Here is a 25920-nt window from a genome sequence, read left to right on the forward strand (position 1 = left end):
GGTCTATGGAAAGTCTTGTCACCTACCTGTGGAATTGGAGTACAGTGGTTTTTGGGCAACGAAGTTGATGAACTTCGACATTAAAACCGCAGCAGAAAGGAGGATGGTTCAGTTGAACGAGCTGGACGAGATTCGGTTGAACGCCTATGAGAACACCAAAATCTACAAGGAAAGAACTAAGGCATGGCATGACAGAAAGATAATCCCGAGAGACTTCGCTGCTGGAGACAAAGTCCTTCTGTTCAACTCTAGACTCAAGCTATTTCCTGGAAAGCTTAAGTCTCGTTGGTCCGGACCTTTCACCATCACAGAGGTTAGACCTTATGGAGCTGTTGTCTTGGAAGACAATGGGAGGAAATTCACCGTCAATGGGCAGAGGCTAAAACCTTACTTCACAGATGCAAAACCCGAAGAAGGAACCAACATTCCTTTAACGGAACCCGATCTCGCCTAAGGACAACAAAATAGTCAGGCTCGCGACTTTAAACAAGCGCTGACTGGGAGGCAACCCACATGGTTTGATTTTCTTTCTCTTTTGTGATTATGTTTTCTTGTGTGAATTGATTTTTGGTTGTGTTTTTAGATGATTTTTAGGCATGTATCACGATCAGGCATAGATCGATCCGAAAGAAACAGAACGGCGATCCAGGTAAGCGATCGGTCGATCCGTCATACTCAGATCGGTCGATCCATGTCACGGATCGGTCGATCCTTACGCGTGAGATCGGTCGATCTAGGTAAGTATATTCCGGTTTGATTTCACTTAATTTAAACCGGAAAACACCCATAAAATTTCCAACTCGCGAAAAATCGATCAAAACACCATAATTTCATCTTCCTCTCCTCTCAAACTCTCTCAAACCTCTCAAGAACATGCAAATCGATTTTCATCATATCTCAACCGATTTTTGTAATTCTTGGTGCTAAACTCATTAGTTTTTCAAGCTCTATCCATTTCTACCATCAGTTTTCATCAAGACACAGGTATGACTCTCTAAATTGGAATCAAAAATCGCCCTAGGGTTGGATTTAGGGGAATCTCCGAATTCTAAATGGAATAGCATCTAGGATGGTTTATTTGTGATGATTATACTCATGGGTTACCTAGATTGCCAATTTGTAGGATGAATTGCGATTTTGCCTAAAAAAAAAAAAAAAAAAAAAAAAAAAAAAAAATTAAATTTCGAGTTTAATTGAAAAACGAAAATTGGAATGGAGTGTGATGTGTTATTTAGAGTTTAGAGAAGAGATGTGTGCTAAATTTTTACATGTTTAGGAGGTTGATCAGAAATGATTATATAAGAGTGTTTTTCTATATGTCTCTTACTTGGGTTTTGATGAATTAATTTTGCAGATAATGCCTAAGAGACAGAAGAAGCAGAGTGAGCGTGGGGATTCCTCGGTACAGACTGCTAGGCTCAGCACAAAGGGCAGGTTCCGAAAGACGGATAGGTCTCATCCTGCGAATCGAGAGATAACCCAGCAGTGGGATATACATGATGATGATTTCTATGAGCAGATGAGGGGAGTGGAAATATGTCCGTCGCGCTTCGCTCACAGAGACACTACAGATGCATTGGGGATAACCGAGGATATTGAAGCCTTGTTCGAGAAGATTGGCCTGGGATACATCTTCGATCTTCACTGTGATTGCTATGCTGACTTGACCAGGCAGTTCCTCGCATCAGCCCGCCTCTACCATCCTGACGAGGACAACCCAGTTGCTGATAAGGCGATGTTCTCCTTCATTGTGAACAGGCAGTTCCACTCCATGACCATCTTTCAGCTGTGCGACGTCTTTGGGTTCGGGAAAGGACGTCAATCTTGTGTTCCTGACTTCCCGGAACACAATGATTTCTGGACATTCATCGCTTCAGGAAACTTCATCTCTCGAGAGGCCAAGCAAGCTAGAATTCGTAGCCCTGTTCTGCGATATGCAGTGAGAGTGATCAGCAGTGTTATCTATGGGAAGACGGAACCCGCTGCAGTGACAAAAGATGAGCTAGCTCTTCTGTTCATCGGGGCTGGACACCTATGGCCTCAAGGCGCGGACATTACCTATGTTAGCGGGAAGGACATAAACATAGGAGCTGTGATCGCGGAGAAGCTTGCGTACTTCAAAGTTTCAGATACGAAGAGATGTGGGTTTGGAGCGGTTATCACACAGATCTTAAGGCATTGTGGAGTGTTTCTTCCACCTGTTGACAGAGTGGTGGATAAGAAGGGGATGTATCAGAACTTTTTCGACATGAGAGCACTCATTAGCAGCCACTACCTCACCGGCCCTTGGCGAGGAAGCATCGACAAGTCCGCCCCTCATATCTACCAGTTCCAGAACCAACAAGGGAGAGAGCAATTTGTCAAGCTACCCGATACCGCCATCACCGAGCTGACTGATCCAGGTGCCCTCATATTTCTACCACCGCCTCCATCTCTCTGCACCAGACCCGCGACACTGAAGAAGAAAGGAGTCGCATCATCATCGACACACCAGCAGGCACCACATGATGATATAGAGGAGGAACCTGAAGATGAGGAAAGTCTTTTCCCCACGGATTTCACTCCGTATATGCTGCCACCAGCACCTCCCGCTACTGCATCCGCTGCTGAGATCAACGCTTGGTCCATCAAGAGCCATCAAACCAACAACTCCATACTGCTGAAGATGTGGAAGGGAATCTGCAACATTAAGAAGGGATGCGCATCACAGCCAGCTGTTTCTGGAGATAGCGATGACGACTCAGGCGCTCACGACACCGCTGCTGGACCTGAGGCAGCGGAGGACTCTGATGATGATGGAGCCTTGGAGAGGCGCTCCAAGAGGCGTACTGACCGCAACGCCTGATCGGTAATCTCTCTTGGAATTATTTTCACACCGAGACGGTGTGAAGTAAGTCTGGGGGAGGATGCTACTTATGTACCATATTGCTTTTATTTCTTTTATTTTCTTTGTGTTTTAAAAACTCTCTCCGTATTTTTCTCAGACCCTGTGATGATTATTAGACTATTTCCTTGTGTGTTGTGCATTACATTTCATATTGACCATTTTTCAGGACTGTTAGCGCAGACAAACCGAGGAACCACTTGACCAAGCAACCTCTCCTTAAATCTTTTATCAAGTCTCGGTGAATTGTAATCGACTCAACTATTTTTGACCATTAATGAATTTAATTTCTTTTGACCAGGAATCAACATCAGGAAACGGTACACCATATACACATTCAGGATTTTCTTTACCACATTTTACCACTCTTTAATAATCCTGAATGGCCAGACTCATCAATAGTTTGGTACCACACCTACACCTTACCCTTTTATTTCATCTCCATGCATTCTTACACACTGATTATATGTGCATACATGTGCAAAAACAATGGAGAGATTAGGGTAGACATGGTTCATCCGACTGCTTAGGTAGGATCGGAACATTTAGGTGGTTAGACACGGACCTGTGTGTCTAGAGGTGTAAATGGAAAAATTGGGTTTTGTAAGTGTGTGATTGCATCGCAGTGTATATATTCGATTTCGGTTTGTATATATTGTCTTCAAAAAAAAAAAAAAAAAAAAAAAAAAAAAAAAAAAAAAAAAAAAAAAATATGATTCGATCGATTACCACAAAACATTTGCAAGTAATCGGTCCAAAAAAAAAAAAAGAGTTCATGTTTATATCTCATTCAGTATATTTGATTTAGACATTTTATTTTTATTTTATGTACTAGAGATGATGCTTTGTTTAAATTTGGGGTTAGAGTTTGAGATTTGTTGGGTTTTGATCATTTGAGACTTGAGCAGTTCGAAAACATGGTTATCAATATACTCGGTCTCTCCAGCGATTTTGCATAATGTTTTGCATTTTTTTTGTTATCGCTGATACCCACAAACACTTGAGCCTCACCTAATTAAACACTAAAACAGCCTCCCAAACACCGAGCCCGTTATACCTGATGGAGATATCTTTGGTGGAAAGGTCACGCCCTTTTTAATGAATGTAAAGAGTTGATTACTTGAAACTGAGACTTGCAGGTCTGAAATATGGAAAGGTTTGCGCGGTCTTGGTGGGGATTTGGAATGAATGCCTTGACAGTCTCTGATTTAAGTGGTTAGCGAAATCACAAGGTAAGGTCTACTGAGGGTTAGTGAGCTCCCAAATTTTAATCCTCTTTACTTGAGGACAAGCAAAGATTCAAGTCTGGGGGAGTTGATATTCCGTGTTTTTAACGGTTTTAAACTCGTTTTGGAGCAATTAAATGGTCGGTTTTAATTAATGTTTTGGTCTATTTGATGCGTTTTGGTGTTCTTAAGTGTAATATGCAGGTTACTAGATAGCTTGAAAGAAAAGAACGCATTCGGGATTTATTCAGAAGCAAGATGGACCGAACAATGGACCGAATGAAGTATTGATCGCACAGAGCACGAGATCGACCGATCCGGGCTACCTGGATCGACCGATCCCAGGCTTTCATACACGAGATCGACCGATCCGAGCCATGTGGATCGACCGATCTCAGGCGCTACGGGCTCCACACGCACAAACGAGCTTTTCACTCCTTTTTACCCACTCCCCTCAATAATTCAAGAAAGAACTCGACCTTTGAGACTCAGAAAAGACCAGGGGCGACCAAGGAGGAGATTTACAAGTTCTAGAGAGAAGATTTGAGTGTTTTGTACTTGTTTTGGTGTGATTTGTGAAGATTTGTAAAGGAGTTCATCTCAAAACCATTTGGAGAAGATCTTCTGAACCTTTACTCTGTTTTAATACAATCTTATCATGTTTTCTTCATCAAAATCGTTTTGTTCTTGCTTAGTTATGTGTGAGTAGTCATCTAGTTGGGTTTAGGGGTTCTCATAGGGGATTTCTTGATGTTTTGATCCATAAAACGTGTGTAGACTAAGGGATTACGTTTTGGTTCTTCATCTAATGGATTTCTTACTGCTTGAACTGAATTGATCACTTAGTTCATGATTTCAGATTGTTTGATGCACCGAAAGTGATTGTTTGAACTTCCGAAAATACTTTAGATGAGCAAAGTGTCCTTAACCCTCGGAAGTTGATGTTATTGCGCTTTGTGAACATATTGAACCTGTTCTTAATGCTTGTTTAGAAATTGAAACTCAGCGGAAGTTAGTGTGGAGATTTCTATAACATAGAGAATTAGCGCTACGGAAGTAGGTTAATTCTAATATCGTGTTTGAGTTCTAGACGGTTCTTAATATATCCCTGTGTCTTCCATTAATTGTATCTTGATTAAAAAGAAATTCCTGAGAATTCCCAATGCCCAACGTTTGTTTTAAAATAGTTTTCAAATCGTTTAAATCATCTTTTTATATGCTTGTTTATGCTTTGTGACACTAGAGAAAATTAAATAAAAACCATCAAAAATATATTTTGATTCGCTGTAGCTATTAATTTGTCTGCAACTCTACGTGTGATCATCGGTCCCTGTGGATTCGATCCCGTATTACTACTGCGTACTTTACTGTGCACTTGCAGTTAGATAATCGGGTTAAAACTCGAGACATCAGAGAACCATCAGCATCATCAGCTTTCTTCTTCTCTTTGGAGATCTCTTCAAGCTTTGTATTCAAGCTGTCCAGCTTGAACTCTATACCCATGACACGATCCTCGATTTGTTCAAAGATAATACCATCATCAGTTTTCTTACCCTCTAACTCATCAAGCTTCGGCTTCCAACACATATTAAGTTCCAATTCCATCAACTCAAGATTTTTGACACGTTTCTCTACTTGTTTGGCACGAAACTCATTAGTATCATCTGCTTTCTTCCTCCCCAAGGAAACCTCATCAAGCTTCAGCTCAAGATCCTTGACACGCTCCTCTACTTGTTGGGCACGAGACTCATTATCATCATCTGATAACTTCCTCCCCAAGGAAACCTCGTCAAGCTTCAGCTCAAGATTCTTGACACGTTCCTCTACTTGTTGGGCACGAGACTCATTAGTATCATCTGCTTTCTTCCTCCCAAAGGAAACCTCATCAAGCTTCAGCTCAAGATCCTTGACACGCTCCTCTACTTGTTGGGCACGAGACTCATTATCATCATCTGATAACTTCCTCCCCAAGGAAACCTCATCAAGCTTCAGCTCAATATGCTTGACACGCTCCTCTACTTGTTGGGCACGAAACTCATTATCATCATCTGATAACTTCTCACAAAGGAAACCTCATCAAGCTTCAGCTCAATATGCTTGACACGTTCCTCTACTTCTTGGGAACGAGACTCATTATCATCATCTGATAACTTCTTCCCCAAAGAAACCTCATCAAGCTTCAGCTGAAGATGCTTGACACGTTCCTCGAGTTGTTGGACCTGAGACCCATCAACATCTGGTTTCTTCCTCTCCAAAGAAACCTCCTCAAGCTTTGACTTCAGCCAGTCCAGCTTGAAACCTACGTCCATCAGCTCACTCAACTCGCTGCTAGCCTTGTTAAGTCTAGTCTCTGAAAGGCTCTTTGGAGGCTTATTGAGTGTTTTAATGACCCTGAGGAGGACATTCATGTATGCTGTCTTCACCTCTTGTTTCGTTGGTTTGAAATCTAAAGCAATGTCTTGATGCTCTGTGAATATCTTTCCCACTTTAGTAACCTGCCAAGGTAAGATAATGTTTATGTTACACTATAAATGTTAAAGTGAAGAAGTGAATAGTAACCGCGGATGAATAGTGATGCGGAAGAATAGTAAAAACATATATTTATTTTCATTTTAGCTTCTATAATTTCTTGTAGTCACAATTGTGAAGACTAAAGTAATTAAGTTTCTCTCTTTATTTTCTCTACAATATTTTCGTATTCTCTTTATTGTTCTTCATTGTATTCAAGTTGATCTCATATTTTTACAATAAAGTAAATGGTTAAACATAAAAACAGATCCATTTAACTTACCTGAGAAGCAAAAACTTGAAAACCGTTGATGTCAATAGTCTTCTTCTTGTTGTTGGTTACATCTCCACCTTCTCCATCAAAAGCTTCAATAACTTTAATGTGGAATTCAATGATGAGTCTGTCCTTCTCCAAAACCCCTTTCTCTTGAAATTTGCTTACAGGTATGGTCTTCGCGAAACCCCATGCTGGGGTCTTAGCGCAAAACAAGTTGCTTGATAGTGAAACTGTGAAACATAAAGAAATAAAATAACAGTTACACATAAACTTCTACACTAATTGCATTTTGTTCAAACATGAGTTTAGGCATATTTCCTGTCGCAGCAACAAAGCAATATGATTAGCAAACCAAGCTAACTAGAAAATAGATCTTATTATATGTTCCAAACACAAATTACATTTCAACAAAAAAGAGTCAAACATTGATAAAACTTGATTCCACAATAAAAAAAGGAATAAAACTTCAGTACTTGGTGATCTGTGGAGTTCTTTGTCGGATTGATTCAACAAAACAAAGTAATAGTTAGCATTCCTTTTCCATCCAGTTCGCAACGTTGTAGAATTTGCAACGTAAAGGTACAAAGGCAAGTGACCATCAGAAATACGATGTCCCTTGGGATTAATTTGGAAATACCTGAAAGAATATGAACTATGAAACAAAGATTAACAAATCAATTAAAAAGATGCGAATATTTTCGTGGTACCATTCGCATCCGCCGCTCACGAATGTCTTCGACGATATGAGAGCTTTCTTCTCCGAGAAGTTATCTATCTCAAACCTAAAACTCGGCCTTTGGTTCCACATATCTAACCAAACTTTTTCCTAGTTTTTCTAACTTGGAGCAAAAGATGAACTTCTCAGAAACTCGGATGGTTGCGTGGTGATCAAGAAGCCTTCTGTTTAAATAGAGGAGGCTAGGATAAAACTTCTCAAAGCCCTAGCTCAAAGGTAAAACAGAAGAATGAATAATTCCTGTAGAATGAATAATTAACTAAATCCACTACTTAATTATATCATAAATATTATTACTACATAAACTTTATAAATAAATTAATTTCTTCCGTTCTGAGTTGGGCCGATTCAAAATATAATATAAATCGATAAAATAATAAAATAATATTTTTTTAAGAAAAATTTAGGTAAATATATAGTTCCATTAAAATTATAAATTAGTACATATTAATAATTAAAAATAAAATATTGTATTCTTTGTTTTATATTCACAATAAAATTATATCTATTATTTTCTGATAGTTCAAAGTATTTTAATAATATTTAATAACACTCTATCTAAAATCACATTTAAATTTTATATACCTAAATAATATAATAAAAAATATGAAAGTGAAATTTTTATAATTTAACTAAAGTATATATGGTTGATGACAAAAGAAAAAATAAATTATATATATGGTAAAATCAACTATTCTCTTATTTTATGCAAAATAATATTATAAATATAAATATAAATATAAATATATATATATATATATATATATATATATATAATTTTTTTTATAAACTAATAATTCTATAAATTAATAAAATATCATAATAAATATTAGTATTGTATTCTTTAAAAAAAAAAAGTATTAAGTATTATCGTCACTGATAAGGAAGCCCTCTTTTATATAGAAGCCCCTAGATAAAACTTCTAAAAGCCCTAGCTCAAAAGGTAAACTGAACATAAGTTAGCTTGCAACGTTAAGCAACATAACCATGCTGAATCGCTAGACTATTAGGAATTCAGAAAGCAGAGCATTAAAATGATATTAAAAAACTAGTGGAACCGCAGTAGTGTCTTCTGAAGAAAACCTAATAAACTAATAACTTGATTCTAGGTCAAAAAACTTAGTCGACCAGCAGAAACCCATCAGCAGAAGATATGTTCTTTTTCTTTTCAAGTTCAACTTTGAGATGCGAGACCATCAACTCAATGTTCTTGACGCTTTCCTCGAGTTGTTGGACCAGAGAACCATCAGCATCATCAGCTTTCTTCTTCTCCTTAGAGATCTCTTCAAGCTTTGTATTCAAGCTTTCCAGCTTGAACTCTATACCCATGACACGATCCTCGATTTCTTTAAAGAAAATAACATCATATGATTTTTTCCACGCCAAGTCATCAAGGTTCGACTTACAACACTTATTAAGTTCCACATCCATCAGCTCAAGATTCTTGACACGTTTTTCTACTTGCCTGGCACGAGACTCATTAGTATCAGCTGCTTTCTTCCTTTCCAAGGAATCAAACTTCAAGCTCAGTTCCATCAGCTCAAGATTCTTGACACGTTCCTCTACTTGTTTAGCACGAGAATCATTAGTATCATCTTTTTTCTTCCTCTCCAAGGAAACCTCATCAAGCTTTGTATTCAGAGAGTCATACTTCAAGCTCAGTTCCATCAGCTCAAGATTCTTGACACGTTCCTCTACTTGTGTAGCACGAGACTCATTAGTATCATATGCTTTCTTCCTCTCCAAGGAAACCTCATTAAGCTTTGTATTCAAAGAGTCAAGCTTCAAGCTCAGTTCCATCAGCTCAGGATTCTTGACACGTTCCTCTACTTTTTTGGCACGAGACACATTAGTATCATCTGCTTTCTTCCTCTCAAATTTCTTGACACGTTCCTCTACTTGTTGGACCTGAGACGCATCAACATCTGTTTTTTTCCTCTCCAAAGAAACCCCATCAAGCTTTAACCTCAACCAGTCCAGCTTGAAACCTACCTTCATTAACTCACTCAACTCGCTACCACTACAAGAAAACAGGGGGATTCTGATGGCCGAAATCGTCGGTAATTCGTCGGAATCGGTCTATTCCGACGAAATTCCGACGAACCTGTCCGTCGGTATCGTTTCGTCGGAATAAAAACGTTCGTCGGAATTTCGTCAGAAATTCCGACGACTTTCTGACGAATACCAAGAAACGTCATTCCGACGAACTTCCGACGATATTACGATGCGGCTACAAGACCAGAGTTCATCGGAAAACTACAATTCCGACGAACGTGGTTCCTCGGTTTATTCCGACGAACTGTAGGCGTCGGAATTTACCGACGGACAACGGTCGTCGGAATATACCGACGAACCACGTTCGTCGGTATATTCCGACGAACCACGTTCGTCGGTATATTCCGACGGAAATGGGTTTGTCGGTAAATTCCGACGGATATATGTCCGTCGGTATATTCCGACGACCGTTGTCCGTCGGTATATACCCTTTTTTTTTACAAATTAATTTTGCATTTTTATATATTTTTTGATATTAATAAATTTAAAAAATTGGAAATTTAAAACTAATAATATTATAAAATTTAAATTCATAAAAACCGAAATAGGAAAAAAACATTCATAAAGTTTAAAATTCATACAAACCGAAATAGAAAAAAAAACATTCCGAAAGTTTTATAAAGCCGAAATAAACTAAGAAGAACTCGAAGACATCAAACGATCTAGCTTCTGCATAATCTCGGTGTTGAACTTCTTCTGGGATGCCAACTCAGCAAGGATAGTGGCATTCTCCGAACGGATAGTGGCATTCTCCGAAAGGATAGTGGTGTTCTGCTCCTCCAATGCCCCAATCCGTTCATCTTTGTCATGTAGCTCCTCGAGAATCATGGGATCGGCATACGGAGCTTGCGAAGAAGATGCCGGATACGAAGAAGCACGACGGGCCAACCCAACTAAACGGCCTCCTTTCCTTTTAGGAACCGCCTACAAAAATATTTAAAGTAAGTAAATATGGACAAGTAAGTAATCGACATTAAAAAAAAAATATTAATAAAAAAAATTACCTTTTCAACCATCTCATTTATTTGCAATAGAGACAGGTTGGTTGAAGCTCCCGTGGAGTCGCCGTCATCAGAGAGAGGCTGAGATTGAGAAACTATCTCAGCTTCCACCAAATCAACTACACCTCTGATCACGGGGTCCTGAATTTGACCCGTCGTCTTGTTAGTGTGAGCCACCTTAATGAGTTGGAGACGATCAACGGGATTACCGTCATTTGCTTCGATCTAAAAAAACCGCCATTATTAGCCAAAAAATATATAAAATATTTATTTAAAAAATATAAAGATAAATAATAATAAAAAACTTACAAGTTCATCCTCCTTAGTAGACATGGAGCAAGCGCCGAGGTTGTGCACATACATACCTTTCCCGCCACGATCGCTCTTCCGGTTCCTGGAGTTCCTAGAAGACGTCTCTGCAGTGTCTTCCCTCTCCCAATGAGCTATCAACTGCTCCCACACCCCCCCGTTGATGAACCGTGGCTTCTTGTTCTTCTGCCAAACTGTCTTCCACGCGTTTATCTGCTTTGTGTAAGAGTCCATGGCCTTTTCGTTGAATTTCTTACGGACTGTTTCCGTAAGATCGGAGTGCCAGTTGAACTCTTGCTACAAAACAAACACAATTTAATAAGTAAATATATGTAAAAAAATGTAAAAACTTAAAAAAAATGAAGGGTTACTATACCGCAAACTGACGAAACCACAACTCTCGTTCGTCGGAAGGGATCACACTCCACTTTGGATATCCAAAACGGAGCATGGAGTACATCATCTGGTTGATGCTCCGGCTAATGCCATTTTTCGACTTGGTGAACCTTTAAAAAAAAATACAAGTTAGCAAGTTAATTAAAGCAAAAAATATAACGGTACAAATAAAAAAAAATACTAACCAAGTGCTATGGCCTCGTCGTGGGTTGGGTGGAGAAACGGGAGATGCTCTCGACCTGGTTGTTGAACCAATAGATGAACCGGCATGACCCCCGGATCCTGTTGAGCAGCAGCGTGAGGGGCAGCGTGAGGGGCAGAGGGAGCTGGAGCGGGAATATATGCGGGAACCGAGTCATGAGACGATACCGATGCACGGGAACCGCTCACCGAACTACGTCGAAGACGGGCTGCGGGGCGGGCTTCATCCTCGGCCCTAAAAAAAAAAATTAACCCATCAAACATATTTTCATTTATATATTTACAAAAGGTTTTATAAACGTTTTAAAAAAAACTATTAAACCTTTTATATATATATATATATATATGTATTCAAAATTATAAAAAATTTATAAATATAGAAAAATGTTGTTAAAAATTTATAAATGAAGAAAATGTTGTTAAATATTTATATTTTTTAAAAAAAATGTTGTTAAATATTTATTAGTGGAAACTTAAAAAAAAATATTAAAAATTTTAAAATTTACTATACATGATTTACATATATATATATGTATACAAAATTATAAAAAATTTATAAATATAGAAAAATGTTGTTAAAATTTATAAATGAAGAAAAATGGTGTTAAATATTTATATTTTTTTCAAAAAAACGTTTTTAAAAATCAAAAAACGTTTTTAAAAATCAAAAAACGTTTTTAAAAATCAAAAAACGTTTTTAAAAATCAAAAAACGTTTTTAAAAATCAAAAAACGTTTTTAAAAATCAAAAAACGTTTTTAAAAATAAAAAAAAACGTTTTAAAAAATCAAAAAACGTTTTTAAAAATCAAAAAATGTTCCAAAAAAAACTAAAACAACAATCCTAACTTATATATCCTAAACTATCCATTCAATCCTAAAATGTTCAATCAAACAACCTAAAATCCGAGATCAACTTCCAAAACCCTAAACAATTGAAAAAAAAAAGGTTTGGGATGATTCTTACATGATTTGGGGTTTGGGGAAGAGATAGGAGGGTGAGGAGAGGATTCGCCGGTGAAGAGAGGCCGGAATCGCCGGAGAGTCGCCGGAATCGCCGAAATCGCCGGAGAGGATTTGAGAGAGGGAGAGGCCGCGGAGATAACGAAGAAGAAAGGAGAAGGGTTTTTATTTCCGCGGATTCCGACGGACACGGGTTCGTCGGTATTCCGTCGGTATATTTAAAATATACCAAATGCCGATTCGCGAAAATTTTCAAGCGGTTTGGTTCTCCCGGGCTAATTGAAATTCCGACGGAACGTGTCCGTCAGTATTTTCCGACGGACACATTCCGTCGGTATTTTCCGACGGAATTCCGACGACTTAGTGTTTAGGGTGTTATTTTCAAGTTTCTAAATGCAAAATCCAAACCTTTGATAATATATATAGTATTTGCATAAAGATTTAACAATAAAAATGTTTTATAACACGATTTTACACAACAATATTTTTTGTAGTGTAAGCTTATATAAATATGATTGTATAAGTACATAATGTTAAGATGAGATGTTATGAAAACAATGATATGCATACATAAATATTTTAATGAGTTGTTATATTTGAACGGTTGCGATCTAATACTATACTAAACACTTATTATGTGTTATTTTCATAGTTTTGGCATCTAAATTTATAGATTTTTATGATTGAAACTTTATAGAAAAACATGTCGTCGGTATTTCGTCGGAAAATACCGACGACATTCCGACGAACTTGTCGAGTTCGTCGGAATGTCGTCGGTATTTTCCGACAAAATACCGACGACCTTTCCAATTTTCAATGAAACCCGTTGTCGTCGCTATGTCGTCGGTATATTGCGAGGGATTTCCGACGGACCATTAAAAAAAAAAAAAAAAAAAAAAACTAATCAGAATCTTCTGAATCTTCATCAAACTCCCCAACCTCGGCTTCCGGCTCTGAATGTACGACAGCATCATGTCCAAACACAGTCAAATTCTCAACGAGTTGAACATTTTCCAAATCTTCAACTGCCTGGGCGTTGCTGGTAGACTCTGGTTGCAATGGTTCATCATCATCAGAAGTTCCATCCACTCGTCCTCTTGGGTTGATTTGCGTTACAGTAACCCATGGATCGTCTCTGTACGTCACCCGAGGGTAACTGATGTAGCACACCTATACATATCAATTATACAAAGTATTAGTTCAATATATAACATTAATTAATTATATTGGTAAAAAATTATGAATATATTGACATACCTGATCAGCTTGCGAACCAAGAATGAAGGGATCATAATATTGAAGTTTCCGCCGCGAATGAACTGATGTAACACCAAACGCATCAATCTTCACTCCTCTATCTGGGGTGGTGTCATACCAATCACAATAGAATACTACACAACGCAATCCAACCATTCCAGGAAATTGGATTTCCAATATTTCTTTTATGTTGCCGTAGTAGACATCGTCACCAGAAGAAGATGAAACACCAGCATCATATGTTGTCTTAGAATGACCTTTCCTTGTGAATGCATATCCTCGCGTACAAAATTTAGGATATGATTTGACCACATAGTTTGGTCCCTGCACAAATTCGCGTACCCAATCATCGAACACAAGACCTCTGGCCAAACCATCATTCACCTATAAAAAAAAACATATATGATTGCAAAATTAATTAGTTTATATATATTAAATTTAAACTAATCATTTGCATAGGGTAATAGGATATATGACTCACATAACTACGAAGCCACGCAGCAAATCCGTTATCTCTAAGTTGTCGAAGCTCATCTTCTGTTGCATGCCTGTGAGTCATACGCAACTCCGCCATATATACACTATATACAAAAATATTATCAATATGAAATAAATTTATTGAATATTAATCTAACAATAAATGAATAAATATTTTTACCTCTCATATTGTAGAACATCTTCACAGTTGGTGAGCAAATATGTTTGCAAATGAGCGTTCTCAGTGTCCGTAAGTCTCCGCTTCGTGAATTTTCCACTAAGTCGTCCTATTTCCTTGAACATGCTTGGGACAGTAACATGATATGTTGCTCTCTCCCCTCTATCATCATGCCGAGCAGGTCTTCGGTGTTTTGTTTGCACTTCTGGTGGAAAATAATTTTCAGCAAAGATTGCAGTTTCTTCATTGATCACCTGTGCCACTATAGATCCTTCCACCCTGCTTTGATTTTTGACCATCTTCTTCAGATGATGCATATAACGCTCAAAAATATACATCCATCTGTACTGCACAGGACCACCAAGTTCCAATTCTCTTGCGAGATGAATAGCAAGATGTTCCATTACATCAAAGAATGATGGAGGAAATATCTTCTCAAGGTTGCACATGCTGACTGGTGCGTTTGTCTTCAAATTATTAATTCCCTCTTCAGTCAATACTCTGCTGCATAAGTCACGGAAAAAAACACTAATCCCTGCAATTGCTTCATGAACATTACGTGGCAATAATGCTGAAAAGGCAAACGGAAGGAGGCGCTGCATAATTACATGACAATCATGACTCTTCAAGCCAGTAAACTTTCCTTCGCTTCTATCAACGCAGTTCCCCAAATTTGATGCATATCCGTCAGGAAATTTCACTTTCTCTGTAATCCAATCAAAGAACTCTTCTTTTCTAGCACCATCTAGCCGATAAATGGGAAAAGGGGCCGTACCGTTCTCATCAACGTGAAGTTCAGAACGATCACAAATATCGACTAAATCCAACCTTGACTTCAAATTATCCTTCGTTTTACCTTGGATGTTAAGGACTGTGTTCATCAGATTATCGAAGAAGTTCTTCTCAATATGCATGACATCTAAATTATGCCGCAATAGATGACTCTCCCAATATGGTAGATCCCAGAAAATACTCTTTTTGTGCCAGTTATGTAGCTCTCCAACCGCATTGACTCGAATGTTTTCATGTCCACCTACATCTGGCGTCCTTTCTGCATCAAAATACCTAAACTGCTTCAACAAATCTTTCCCACTAACTTCCTCAGGTGGACCATCAAACACCTGCTTGTTCTTCGTAAACGAAGTCTTACTCCTGCGGTATGGATGATCAGGTGGTAGAAATCGTCTGTGACAGTCAAACCAACACGTTTTCCTTCCGTTCTTTAGTTGGAAAGCATCTGTGTCATCTTGACAATATGGACATGATAGCTTCCCATGTGTTGTCCATCCAGATAACATACCATATGCTGGAAAGTCACTTATTGTCCACATAAGTACTGCCCGCATCTGAAAGTTTTCTTTGCGCGAAACATCGTATGTCTCAAAACCATGCGCCCATAGTTGTTGCAACTCATATATTAGTGGTTGAAGAAACACATCTAGTGATCTTTTAGGATGATCTGGCCCGGGGACTAGAATTGAGAGAAACAAAAACTCTCGTCGCATGCACAAGCTCGGCCGTAAGTTGTACGGTGTCACAATAACTGGCCATAGAGAATACTGCCTTCCATGCTTTCCAAATGGGCTGAAACCATCAGTAGATAATCCAAGATAAACATTTCTTCTCTCTTCCGCAAATTCTGGATATGTTGACTGGAAATGTTTCCAAGCCTTTGCATCTGAAGGATGTCTAATCTCACCATTTGTGGAATGCTCTGCATGCCATCTCATTGCTTTTGCTGTGCGCTCACACTGATACAACCTCTTCAATCTTTCCGTCAAAGGCAAATACCACATTCTTTTGAATGGGATCGGAACTCTTCCCCTCGTCTCCTGATAACGAGGTTTCCCACAAAATTTGCATACATTCCGTGTCTCATCCGCTCTCCAGTAGATCATGCAGTTGTCAATACATACATCTATCACTTCATACGGTAGTTGAAGACCTGCAACAAGTTTCTGAACCTCGTAGTATGAACCCGGTGCAAGGTTATCCTCAGGTAGAATACCTTTGACAAAATCAGTAATCGCATCCATACATTCTTCAGCCAAATTATAGTCTGTCTTAATACCCATTAATCTAGTTGCAGATGATAAGACTGAATGACCATCTCTACAATTTTGATACAAAGGTTGTTTTCCTGCATCCAACATGTCAAAAAATCTCCTAGACTCGGGGTTTGGTTCTTCCCCTCTATAATGATCATGTACCATCTGCTCAGTACCTACACCATAATCTATATCCGTTCTAGATTCTTCTAACCTAATATCAGGCTGAGGTTCACTAACAGGCTGAGGTTCGCTAGTACTACCATATTCATAACCAGTTTCCCCATGAAGGTACCAAACTTTATAATTACGTGAAAACCCTTTCATATACAAATGAGTCCAAACATCAAATTCTTTTATAACCTTATTATTATTGCAAGAAGAGCAGGGACATCTTAACATACCACTTTTTGCATCCGGTTGCTGTTGAACAAGCCTCATGAATTCTCCAATCCCTTGAACGTATTCTTCCGTAAGCAAATTGGTGTTCGGATCCAAATGAGGTTTATCCATCCACGAACGATAATAAACTTCTGAAGACATGATTTTCACGGAATTGTTATGACTAAAGAGAATGAAGAGAGAATGAAGTGTGAATGAGTTGAATGAGGAGGGGTTGTATTTATAGGAAATTGCTTACGGACCTCCGACGACTTTCCGACGAAATTCCGACGGATGTAAAGAAGTCCGTCGGAATTCCGTCGGAATTGTCCAATCCCAAACGGCTATACAACGGTCATATGTATTTGTCGGCAACGGTCACATGGTTCGTCGGAATTCCGTCGGAATATACCGATGGAATTCCGACGACTTTGCTATTAATCGGAATGTCGTCGGAATTTCGTCGGAATATACCGACGAACTTCCGACGACTACAACGGTTACATTTTTTATCGGAATGTCGTCGAAAAGTCGTCGGAAAATTCCGACGAACCGTATGTCGTCGGAATTCCGTCGGAAATGGCCGACGGAATTCCGACGACTTAATTTTTTTGGATTTGGTCGGAAATTTGTCAGTATTCCGTCGCAAATGTCCGACGACCTTGGTGTCCGTCGGAAGATCCGTCGGAATTCGGTGTGTTTTCTTGTAGTGTACTAGCCTTGCTCAGTCTAGTCTCTGAAAGGCTTTTTGGAGGCTTATGAAGTGTTTTAATGACCCTGAGGAGGACGTTCATGTATGCTGTCTTCACCTCTTGTATCGTTGGTTTGAAATCTAAAGCAATGTCAGGGTGTGCTGTGAATATCTTTCTCACTTTAGTAACCTGCCATGGAAAAGAATATGTTTATTTTAAACTATAAAGCAATTGGTTATTGAAAAACATATCCATTTAATTTACCTGAGAAGCTAAAACTTGAAAACCGTTGATATCAACAGTCTTGTTTTTATTCTTCTTGTTGGATACATCTCCACCCTCTCCATTAAAAGCTTCAACAACTTGAATGTAGAATTCAATGATGAGTTTGTCCTTCTCCAAAAACCCCTTTTCCTGAAACTTGCTTAAAGGCAATGTCTTCTCGTAGATCCACCCTTCTGAATTCCAACCGCAAGCCATGTTGCGTGCTTGTAAATGTCCAGCTATAAGAAAATAAAATAACAATCACACAAACTTCTTGACCAATTGCAATGCAATGTATTGTTGCTAGCTCGAACATGAGTTTATGCTTATTGCATGTTGCAGCAATTAGCAAAAGAGATCTTATTGTACGTTCAAAACACAAATTACATATGAACAGAAATATATATATATTTTTAAAAGAGTCAAACATTGATAAAACTTGATTGCAGGGATAAAACATGATTACTTGTTGATCTGTAGAGCTCTTTGTTGGATTGATTCAACAAAACGAAGTAAAAATTAAAACTCCGTTTAACTCCACCTCGCAGCGGTGTAGAATCTTCAAGTTGCAGGGACAAAGACAAGTGACTATCAGCAGCACAATCTCCGTTGGGGCCAACGAAGATATACCTGAATTAATTAATATGAATCATGAACAAAAAGATTAAAACCTTTCGAATTAGTGCAATAAATACTGATAGATCCAAATCAGGTTATTCCTCAAGACAGGGAGATAAAGAGATATGAACAAACCATTCGCATCCGCCGCTCACGAATGTGTCAGACGCTATGATATTGTCCTGCTCCGAGAAGTTTTCTATCTCAAACCTTAAACTCGGCTTTTGATTCGACATATCTATCCAAACTTTTTCCTAGTTTTTTCTTTATTCGAGCAAAAGACGAACTTCTAAAAAAACTCTCTGCTTGTTTAGGTTCGGTGGTAAAGAATCCCCTTGTTTATATAGAGGGAGCCTAGGATAAAACTTCTCAAAGCCCTAGCTACAGAAAAGGTAAACTGGAGAATAAATAATTAACTAAATCTTTCATTAGTTTTCCTATTCTTTCTAGTAAATTAGGCTATTATCGTCATAGATTTCCTAATATGCAAAATATATAAAATAATTAGTTTCCATATATATTGATAAAGATTAATAGAAGCCTAGGATAAAACTTCCCAAGCCCTAGTTCAGAAGGTAATCTGAAGAATAAATAATTAACTAAATCCACTACTTAATTATACAAAAATAAATATTTCATGTAAAGTATAACTATTGTCGTCATAGATTTTATTTTCCTAATATACAAATATACTAGGTGTTTTGCCCGCTCTTGCGGACTTAATAATTTTACAAAAATTGTAAATAGATGTATTATCAATTCAAAAACTATTAGAATAAATTATTTTCATGCTTTTGAAATATTTAATAATTAATTAAATATTTAATTTTTATATATGATAAAAATATTTTAATAAAATATATTTAATTACGTAAAATAAAATTGAAAACATTCATATATACATAAAACTATATACATAGATTTATATTTAATTAAAAAATATTCTGATGTAAAATATTTTTGGATAACATAATATATAATATTTTTAGATAATGATGATTTTTAAAGTAATGAAATTTGTTTTAAATTTATGGGTAATTATATATTAAAAATATAATCTAATTATGTATTATGGATAATAAAGACTATAAACATTATAACTTTTAACGCGAGAGCGAAAAAACACTTCAAAAATATTAATATAAATATTTTTAAATTCTTTGTCAATTTGTTTCCAGAAATTATCATAATGAGTGATTTTGATTGTTATAAAAAATCATCTTAAAAGATAGATAATTCATTCTATCTTATGTGTTATGTATTTTAAAATAGAGTCGGTTTAATATTACTAAACCAAATATAACTATACATATATAATATTTTAATATTAATAAAGTAAATATAATATAAATTTAACTATGATATTATCCTTAGAATTGTTTAATTATTATCAAGATAATGATAAAAAATCAGCTAATCACTAAAATTATTTGTTAAAGTTAATAATTAAGTTAAAAATATGATTAAACCTAAAATTATGGAAAACATGATAAATCAGCAAATTTATTTCTCAAATAAAATATTAAATTAATAATTAAGTTAAAAATATGATTAAACCTAAAATTATGGGGATTATGACAAATCAGCTAATTCACTTCTCAAATAAAATATTAAATTTTTATATATGATAAAAAATATTTTAATAAAATATATTTAATTACGTAAAATAAAATTGAAAAAATTCATATACACATAAAACTATATACATAGATTTATATTCATTTTTAAAATATTATGATGTAAAATGTTTTTGGATAACATAATATATAATCTTTTTGGATAACATAATATATAATCTTTTTAGATAATGATGATTTTCAAAGTAGTGAAATTTGTTTTAAATTTATGGGTAATTATATATTAAAAATATAATCTAATTATGTATTAAGGACAATAAAGGCTTTTAACGCGAGAGCGAAAAAAACACTTCAAAAATAATAATATAAATATTTTTGAATTCTTTGTCAATTTTTTCAGAAATGATCATAATGAGTGATTTTCATTGTTATAAAAAATCATCTTAAAAGATAGATAACTCATTCTATCTTATGTGTTATGTATTTTAAAATAGAGTCGGTTTAATATTACTAAACCAAATATAACTATACATATATAATATTTTAATATTGCTAAAGTAAATATAATATAAATTTAACTATGATATTATCCTTAGAATTGTTTAATTATTATCAAGATAATGATAAATAATCAGCTAATCACTAAAATTATTTGTTAAAATTAATAATTAAGTTAAAAATATGATTAAACCTAAAATTACGGGGAACGTGATAAATCAACAAATTCACTTTTCAAATAATAGTATATAGATAATATAATTAGTTTCCCATATATATAAATATATAAATTAATGTCAGGTAGAAATTAAATGTGAAAATTTAGTTAGATACGAGAAGAATCGATTTGTTGATGAATTTTGGGATTAAATCAGAACGAAAAAAATATTTTGATTATGTCGAATCTCTAGACTATAGGATTCACAGTGCAAAACTAAAAACCAAAACAGGAGAAAAATGAAACCACATTAGTGTCTTCTATAAGAACCCATAAACTAAAAACTTGATCTCTACATCAAGCAAACCTAGTCGACCAACAAAAATCCTTCAGCAGTAGATTTGTCCTTCTTCTTGTCTAGTTCGACTTTGAGACACGACACCATCAGCTCAATGTTCTTGACGCTTTCTTCAAGTTGTTGGAACCGAGCGTCATCAGATTTCTTCCTCTCTAAGGACCTTTCCTCAATCGTTGTATTCAGACAATCCAGCTTGAATCCCACTTTCCTTGACATGTCCTTGACACGTTCATCGAGTTGTTGGACTAGAGACTCGTCAGAAGTATCAAGCTTTGTATTCACACAGTCCAGCTTGAATCCTATATCCATCAGCTCAATATTCTTGACGCGTTCCTCGAGTTGTTGGACCCTAGAGTCATCAGCGTCATATGATTTCTTACTCTCCAAGGCAATCTCCTCAAGCTTCGACTTCAGTATCTCAAGTTTAGATCCTGTTTTCATTAGCTCAATCTTCTTGAGACGCCCCTCGAGCAGTTGGGCCCGAGACTCAACAGCATCATGTGATTTCTTCTTCTCCAAGGAAACCTCCTCAAGCTTCGACATCAAACTCTCCAGTTTCAACCCTAGTTCCATCAGCTCAAGATTCTTGACGCTTTCTTCAAGTGTTTGGAAACGACACTCATCAGCAGCATGTGATTTCTTACTCTTGGACTTTGACTTCAAACAGTCCTTCTTGAAGCCTGATCCCATTAGTTCAAGATTCTTGATGCGCTCCTCGAGTTGTTGGAACATAGACTCATCATCAGCAGCACCGTCTGCGTTCTTCCTCTTGAAGGAAACTTCATCAAACTTTGACTTTAACCAGTCCAGCTTGACTCCTACTTCGGCAAGCTCACTCAACTTGCTGCAAGCGTTGCTTAGAGTATTCTTGTATTCTGTCTTCGCCACGTGCTCTGCGAATGTCTTTTTCACTGAAGCAACCTGCCAAGAAAACGTGTTTTTGTTACTCATCCATATAAATTGATATGTTTTTTTATTCAAAAACAAAAAGAAGAGATGTATCCTTTTTTGACTTACATGAGCAGCAAAAACTTGAAAACCATTGATATCCCCGCCTTCTCCATCAAAAGCTTCAACAACTTGAATGTAGACTTCAATGATGAGTTTATTATTCTTCAAAAACCCTTGTTCCTGAAAGTTGCTTAGAGGCAAGGTCTTACTGACACCCCATCCTGGATTGCTAGCGCAAAAAACCGTACTTTTCTTTCCACCCTATACTGTGGAACATTATACAAAATAACAAAAAGTTAAGTTCATCATTCAGATCCAAATATGAGTTTAGGCCTATTGCATTTATCAGTGAGGCCTATGTAAGCTCATCACAAAAGAGATCTTGCAAATCAATAGGTTATCTCTAGTCAATTAGCGCTAAACGTTTGTAAATTCCAAACACATGAAATTCCAAAAGAAAACAAAAACAAAAGAATAAAAGAAAAGAGCCAAACAAGAAAAGATATAACTTCATTACCTGATGAGTTATAAAGCTCTTTGTTGGACTCATTCAGCAGACGGAAGTAATATTTAGCACTTCTTTTCCATCCAGTTTGCAAGGATTTACGATTTGCAACGTAGAGGTACAAAGACAAATCATTATGTCCCTTGGGATGAACTCTAAGATACCTGAAAGATTATAAAACAAAGATGAAACCGATTTGTAATCAGTGCTAGGTACAAAAACAATCAAATAAATCAATCTCCGAGAACATGAAGACAGAATTGTATGTTTTACCATTCGCATCGGCCAGCCACGAATATCTTAGACGCTATGGCAGCTTCCTTGTTTGAGAAGTTATCTATCTCAAACCTTAAACTAGGGTTTTGATCCCACATATTCGGGTTCCAGAATCTGGTAGATTTGGTTATTTTTTAGCAAAGAAGAATTTTTTAGAAACTTTGTATGATAATTCGTTCAGGCATAAGAAGTCCTGTATTTATAGAGGACGCCAAAAAGAAGAAAGGAAAACTTCCTTAAAACCCTAGCCCAATAGGGATACTCAAAGTAAAATCTATTATATTAAAAGAGAACTAGATTTTGACCCGCCCTTAAAAGGGCGGGTATATTTTTTGTTTTGCGTTTTTGTTGAAATTTAATTTTTATATTTGTGTTTTTAGTCATACATATATTTTTCTTTGTATAATATTTATCTTAAATGATTAATAAGAGGTTTTAATAATTGTATTAAAATAGTTGGACCACACTTTTATCAATTGGGCATGTTCCTAATTTAATAGTATTGATCACTCTGAAAAAATCTAGTTATACAAAGTTGTTTGGACTATTTTCTAAGAGTTAATAATTTCATGGTCCTACTTAAATTCTCCTAACAATATATTTTCATAAATTTCTCTGATTTTCTTTAGGTATTATAAGTGTGTCACTCCTATATTTATGGTAACTACTATATTACCTTCTATAAATCTCACCCTTTGATTATAAATTTCTCCATTTAGTTATTGATATCCCATTTACTAACCAACATTTTTTTGATGCAATAATATATAAACTCGTGGGTCCATAGACTAATCTATTATGTATGTGACCATATATATATTATATAATGTTTATTTTAATTCTTAAATTCATATCTATATAAAACGAATGGTATGGTGCATATCACCATTAAATAATACATGTCATTTGAATTAAAATAGTCTGGTAAGTAATACATGTATTTTTTATAAAATGAGTTAATGAAGTATGATAAATAATTATCACAAAATCATATTTTACTATAGAACCGATCAAACTTAGTAGTATATTATATTATTTTCAGTTCATAAAAAACGATATTAACATATAAGTACTGAACAAATTTGAAAAAATGCATATGAAGTTAGTTAAAAATTATCCTCGGGCCAACTTATTTAATTGAGTTTTTACTATAATTCAGATACAACCACTTAAACTATATTATGGAAAATTAAAAAATACAAATAATTTAGAAAATATTGCTCCATATTCTCTCTTTTTTTTTATAAAAAAATAAGTTGACTTAATTTTTACTTATGAAAGCACAATTACTAAAATCCAAAATAATGATTAGTATTTTTTTTTGGGCAACAAATAATGTTTAGTATAAAAATGGTCAAATACAAGTCCACTTCTGTAATTCAGTTTAAATAACAAAATAAATTTACAAATATAATTAGGTCCAGAATTAATATTTATGTTATTTAAGTTTCAAGCTTGCAGGTTTCCGCGGGTTATTCAATCATATATTATATACTAAACACATTGAGATTGGTATAAACTCTTCACTAAGTTTGGAATACCTAAGTTAAACAAGATTTTTCTCTTTTGAAAAAGTATTAACCTCGTGTTTCGATTCAAAAGTTTGAATTGAGTTTTGAAAAAATATCATCCAATTTATATGGGATTTTATTGGGTCAACCAATATTGGACAGCGGGTTAATGATAGTTTTTACGTTTTTACCGATTTTTATCAGATTTTTATATATAAGGTTTTAACAAAATTCAGGCCATATTTATATGAATCACCTGATTTACTTCTGAGACTATAGGTTTGGTTCGGATATGAAAACACTGCTAAAACTATTAAAAGTTCTACAATATATATACTATTAGATTAGCCCAAAATCTGCAAGTAAATTTTTTGTTTCATCAACTCAACAAATATAACTCTTACAAAATACACACAAAATGCAACGATGACGTTGTAACATAAGAATACACATATAAAATCTAAATTAAACTATTTGATAAATTATATAATTTTAAACTAAAATTCTTTTACTTTTTTGATATAATAACACTTTATAACTTAATAATATACTTCAAAACATCAAAACCAAAATAATAATTCATATCAAACAATATTCTTAATCGGAAAAAAAAACCCGCGCTTTTGAAGCGCGGATCAAAATCTAGTAATTAATTAAATTAAAATATTTTCCCTTTATATGATAAGACCAGAATGTAAAATTCCGAGTGTTTTTCCATAATACTTATCATTAAGAAATTTTCCAGTATCTTGTCAAAATATTGTATACTCCGTACTAAAGAAATACTCCCTCCGTTTTTTAATATAAGTCGTTTTAGAGAAATTTTTATGTTTCAAATTATATGTCGTTTTCGGTTTTCTATGTAAGATTTAATAACAGTTAATGTTATATGACCAATGATAATATATCTTCTATTTTATTATTGGTTAATTTGTGGTTAGGTAAATAATTAATGATGCTTTTGTTTAGAAAATATAAGAAATTAATGATTTTCTTAATCTGTGTGCACAATTCTATAATGACTTATATTAGAAAACGGAGGGAGTATTAATTTGGAGAAACGGGAAACTTCACGCTCGCCGTCTTTATTTCCCGGGGAGGAGGCACGCGGAAGGAAAGAGGTCAGCTGACCCCACTTTAGTTTTAGTTATCGAAAGTGTTATGGCAAAATTTATAGCATTGACCCCGTAATTTTTCTAATAACTGACCCCTATTTTATCTGAAGTTAATGTTACTCCAACTAAATATAATTATTTTATCATTTCAATTTTAAAACAAAATATCATTTATATGTATTCATTTTCCTTGTTTAAATGTTGTGCATACTAAAAATTTAAGAGATTGGTAACGTCAACTGATGTTATGCATTTGTCTTTTTAGATAAATTATTATAGTTTTTTTATTTTAAAATATATTAAAAAAATCTAGCAATTCAGATTTTACACAAGTAAAAATTGTATAAAACAATAACTTATTAAAAAGTCAATAAATGATATTTATACATGTTAATTCTACAAAAATTATAAAATTTGTCTCAGCAATAGTAACTACGTTTTCTTTATTTTTAATTATATATAATAACAATAATCTAAAAATATTTTTGATATTAATGTTTTGG

General features: G+C 35.3%; 4 protein-coding genes and 1 pseudogene across 4 annotated transcripts; 1 reads left to right on the top strand and 4 right to left on the bottom strand.

Annotated features, from left to right (window-relative positions):
• Window positions 1-868: 868 nt before the first annotated feature.
• Window positions 869-2972, top strand: LOC125585031. The gene is made up of 2 exons (XM_048753337.1): window positions 869-984; window positions 1355-2972. The coding sequence occupies exon 2, from the start codon at window positions 1358-1360 to the stop codon at window positions 2843-2845; it is 1488 nt and encodes a 495-aa protein (XP_048609294.1). The 5' UTR covers window positions 869-984; window positions 1355-1357; the 3' UTR covers window positions 2846-2972.
• A 465-nt stretch (window positions 2973-3437) lies between these two features.
• On the bottom strand, window positions 3438-6092 carry LOC111205230 (MATH domain and coiled-coil domain-containing protein At2g42475-like). The gene is made up of 3 exons (XM_048754076.1): window positions 6071-6092; window positions 5529-6029; window positions 3438-3457 (listed from the first exon to the last, which is right to left on the bottom strand). The coding sequence occupies exons 1-3, from the start codon at window positions 6090-6092 to the stop codon at window positions 3438-3440; spliced, it is 543 nt and encodes a 180-aa protein (XP_048610033.1).
• LOC125585032 (MATH domain and coiled-coil domain-containing protein At2g42470-like) lies at window positions 5425-6895 on the bottom strand. The gene has a single exon (XM_048753338.1). The coding sequence runs from the start codon at window positions 6516-6518 to the stop codon at window positions 6126-6128; it is 393 nt and encodes a 130-aa protein (XP_048609295.1). The 5' UTR covers window positions 6519-6895; the 3' UTR covers window positions 5425-6125.
• On the bottom strand, window positions 6893-7703 carry LOC106436661 (MATH domain and coiled-coil domain-containing protein At2g42480-like). Its single transcript, XM_022700756.2, has 3 exons — window positions 7603-7703; window positions 7369-7532; window positions 6893-7125 (listed from the first exon to the last, which is right to left on the bottom strand). The coding sequence occupies exons 1-3, from the start codon at window positions 7701-7703 to the stop codon at window positions 6893-6895; spliced, it is 498 nt and encodes a 165-aa protein (XP_022556477.2).
• An 11715-nt stretch (window positions 7704-19418) lies between these two features.
• On the bottom strand, window positions 19419-25574 carry LOC106436667 (annotated as a pseudogene).
• Between the last annotated feature and the right edge of the window lie 346 nt (window positions 25575-25920).

Source organism: Brassica napus, chromosome C4, assembly GCF_020379485.1.
Source record: "Brassica napus cultivar Da-Ae chromosome C4, Da-Ae, whole genome shotgun sequence".
NCBI lineage: Eukaryota > Viridiplantae > Streptophyta > Magnoliopsida > Brassicales > Brassicaceae > Brassica > Brassica napus.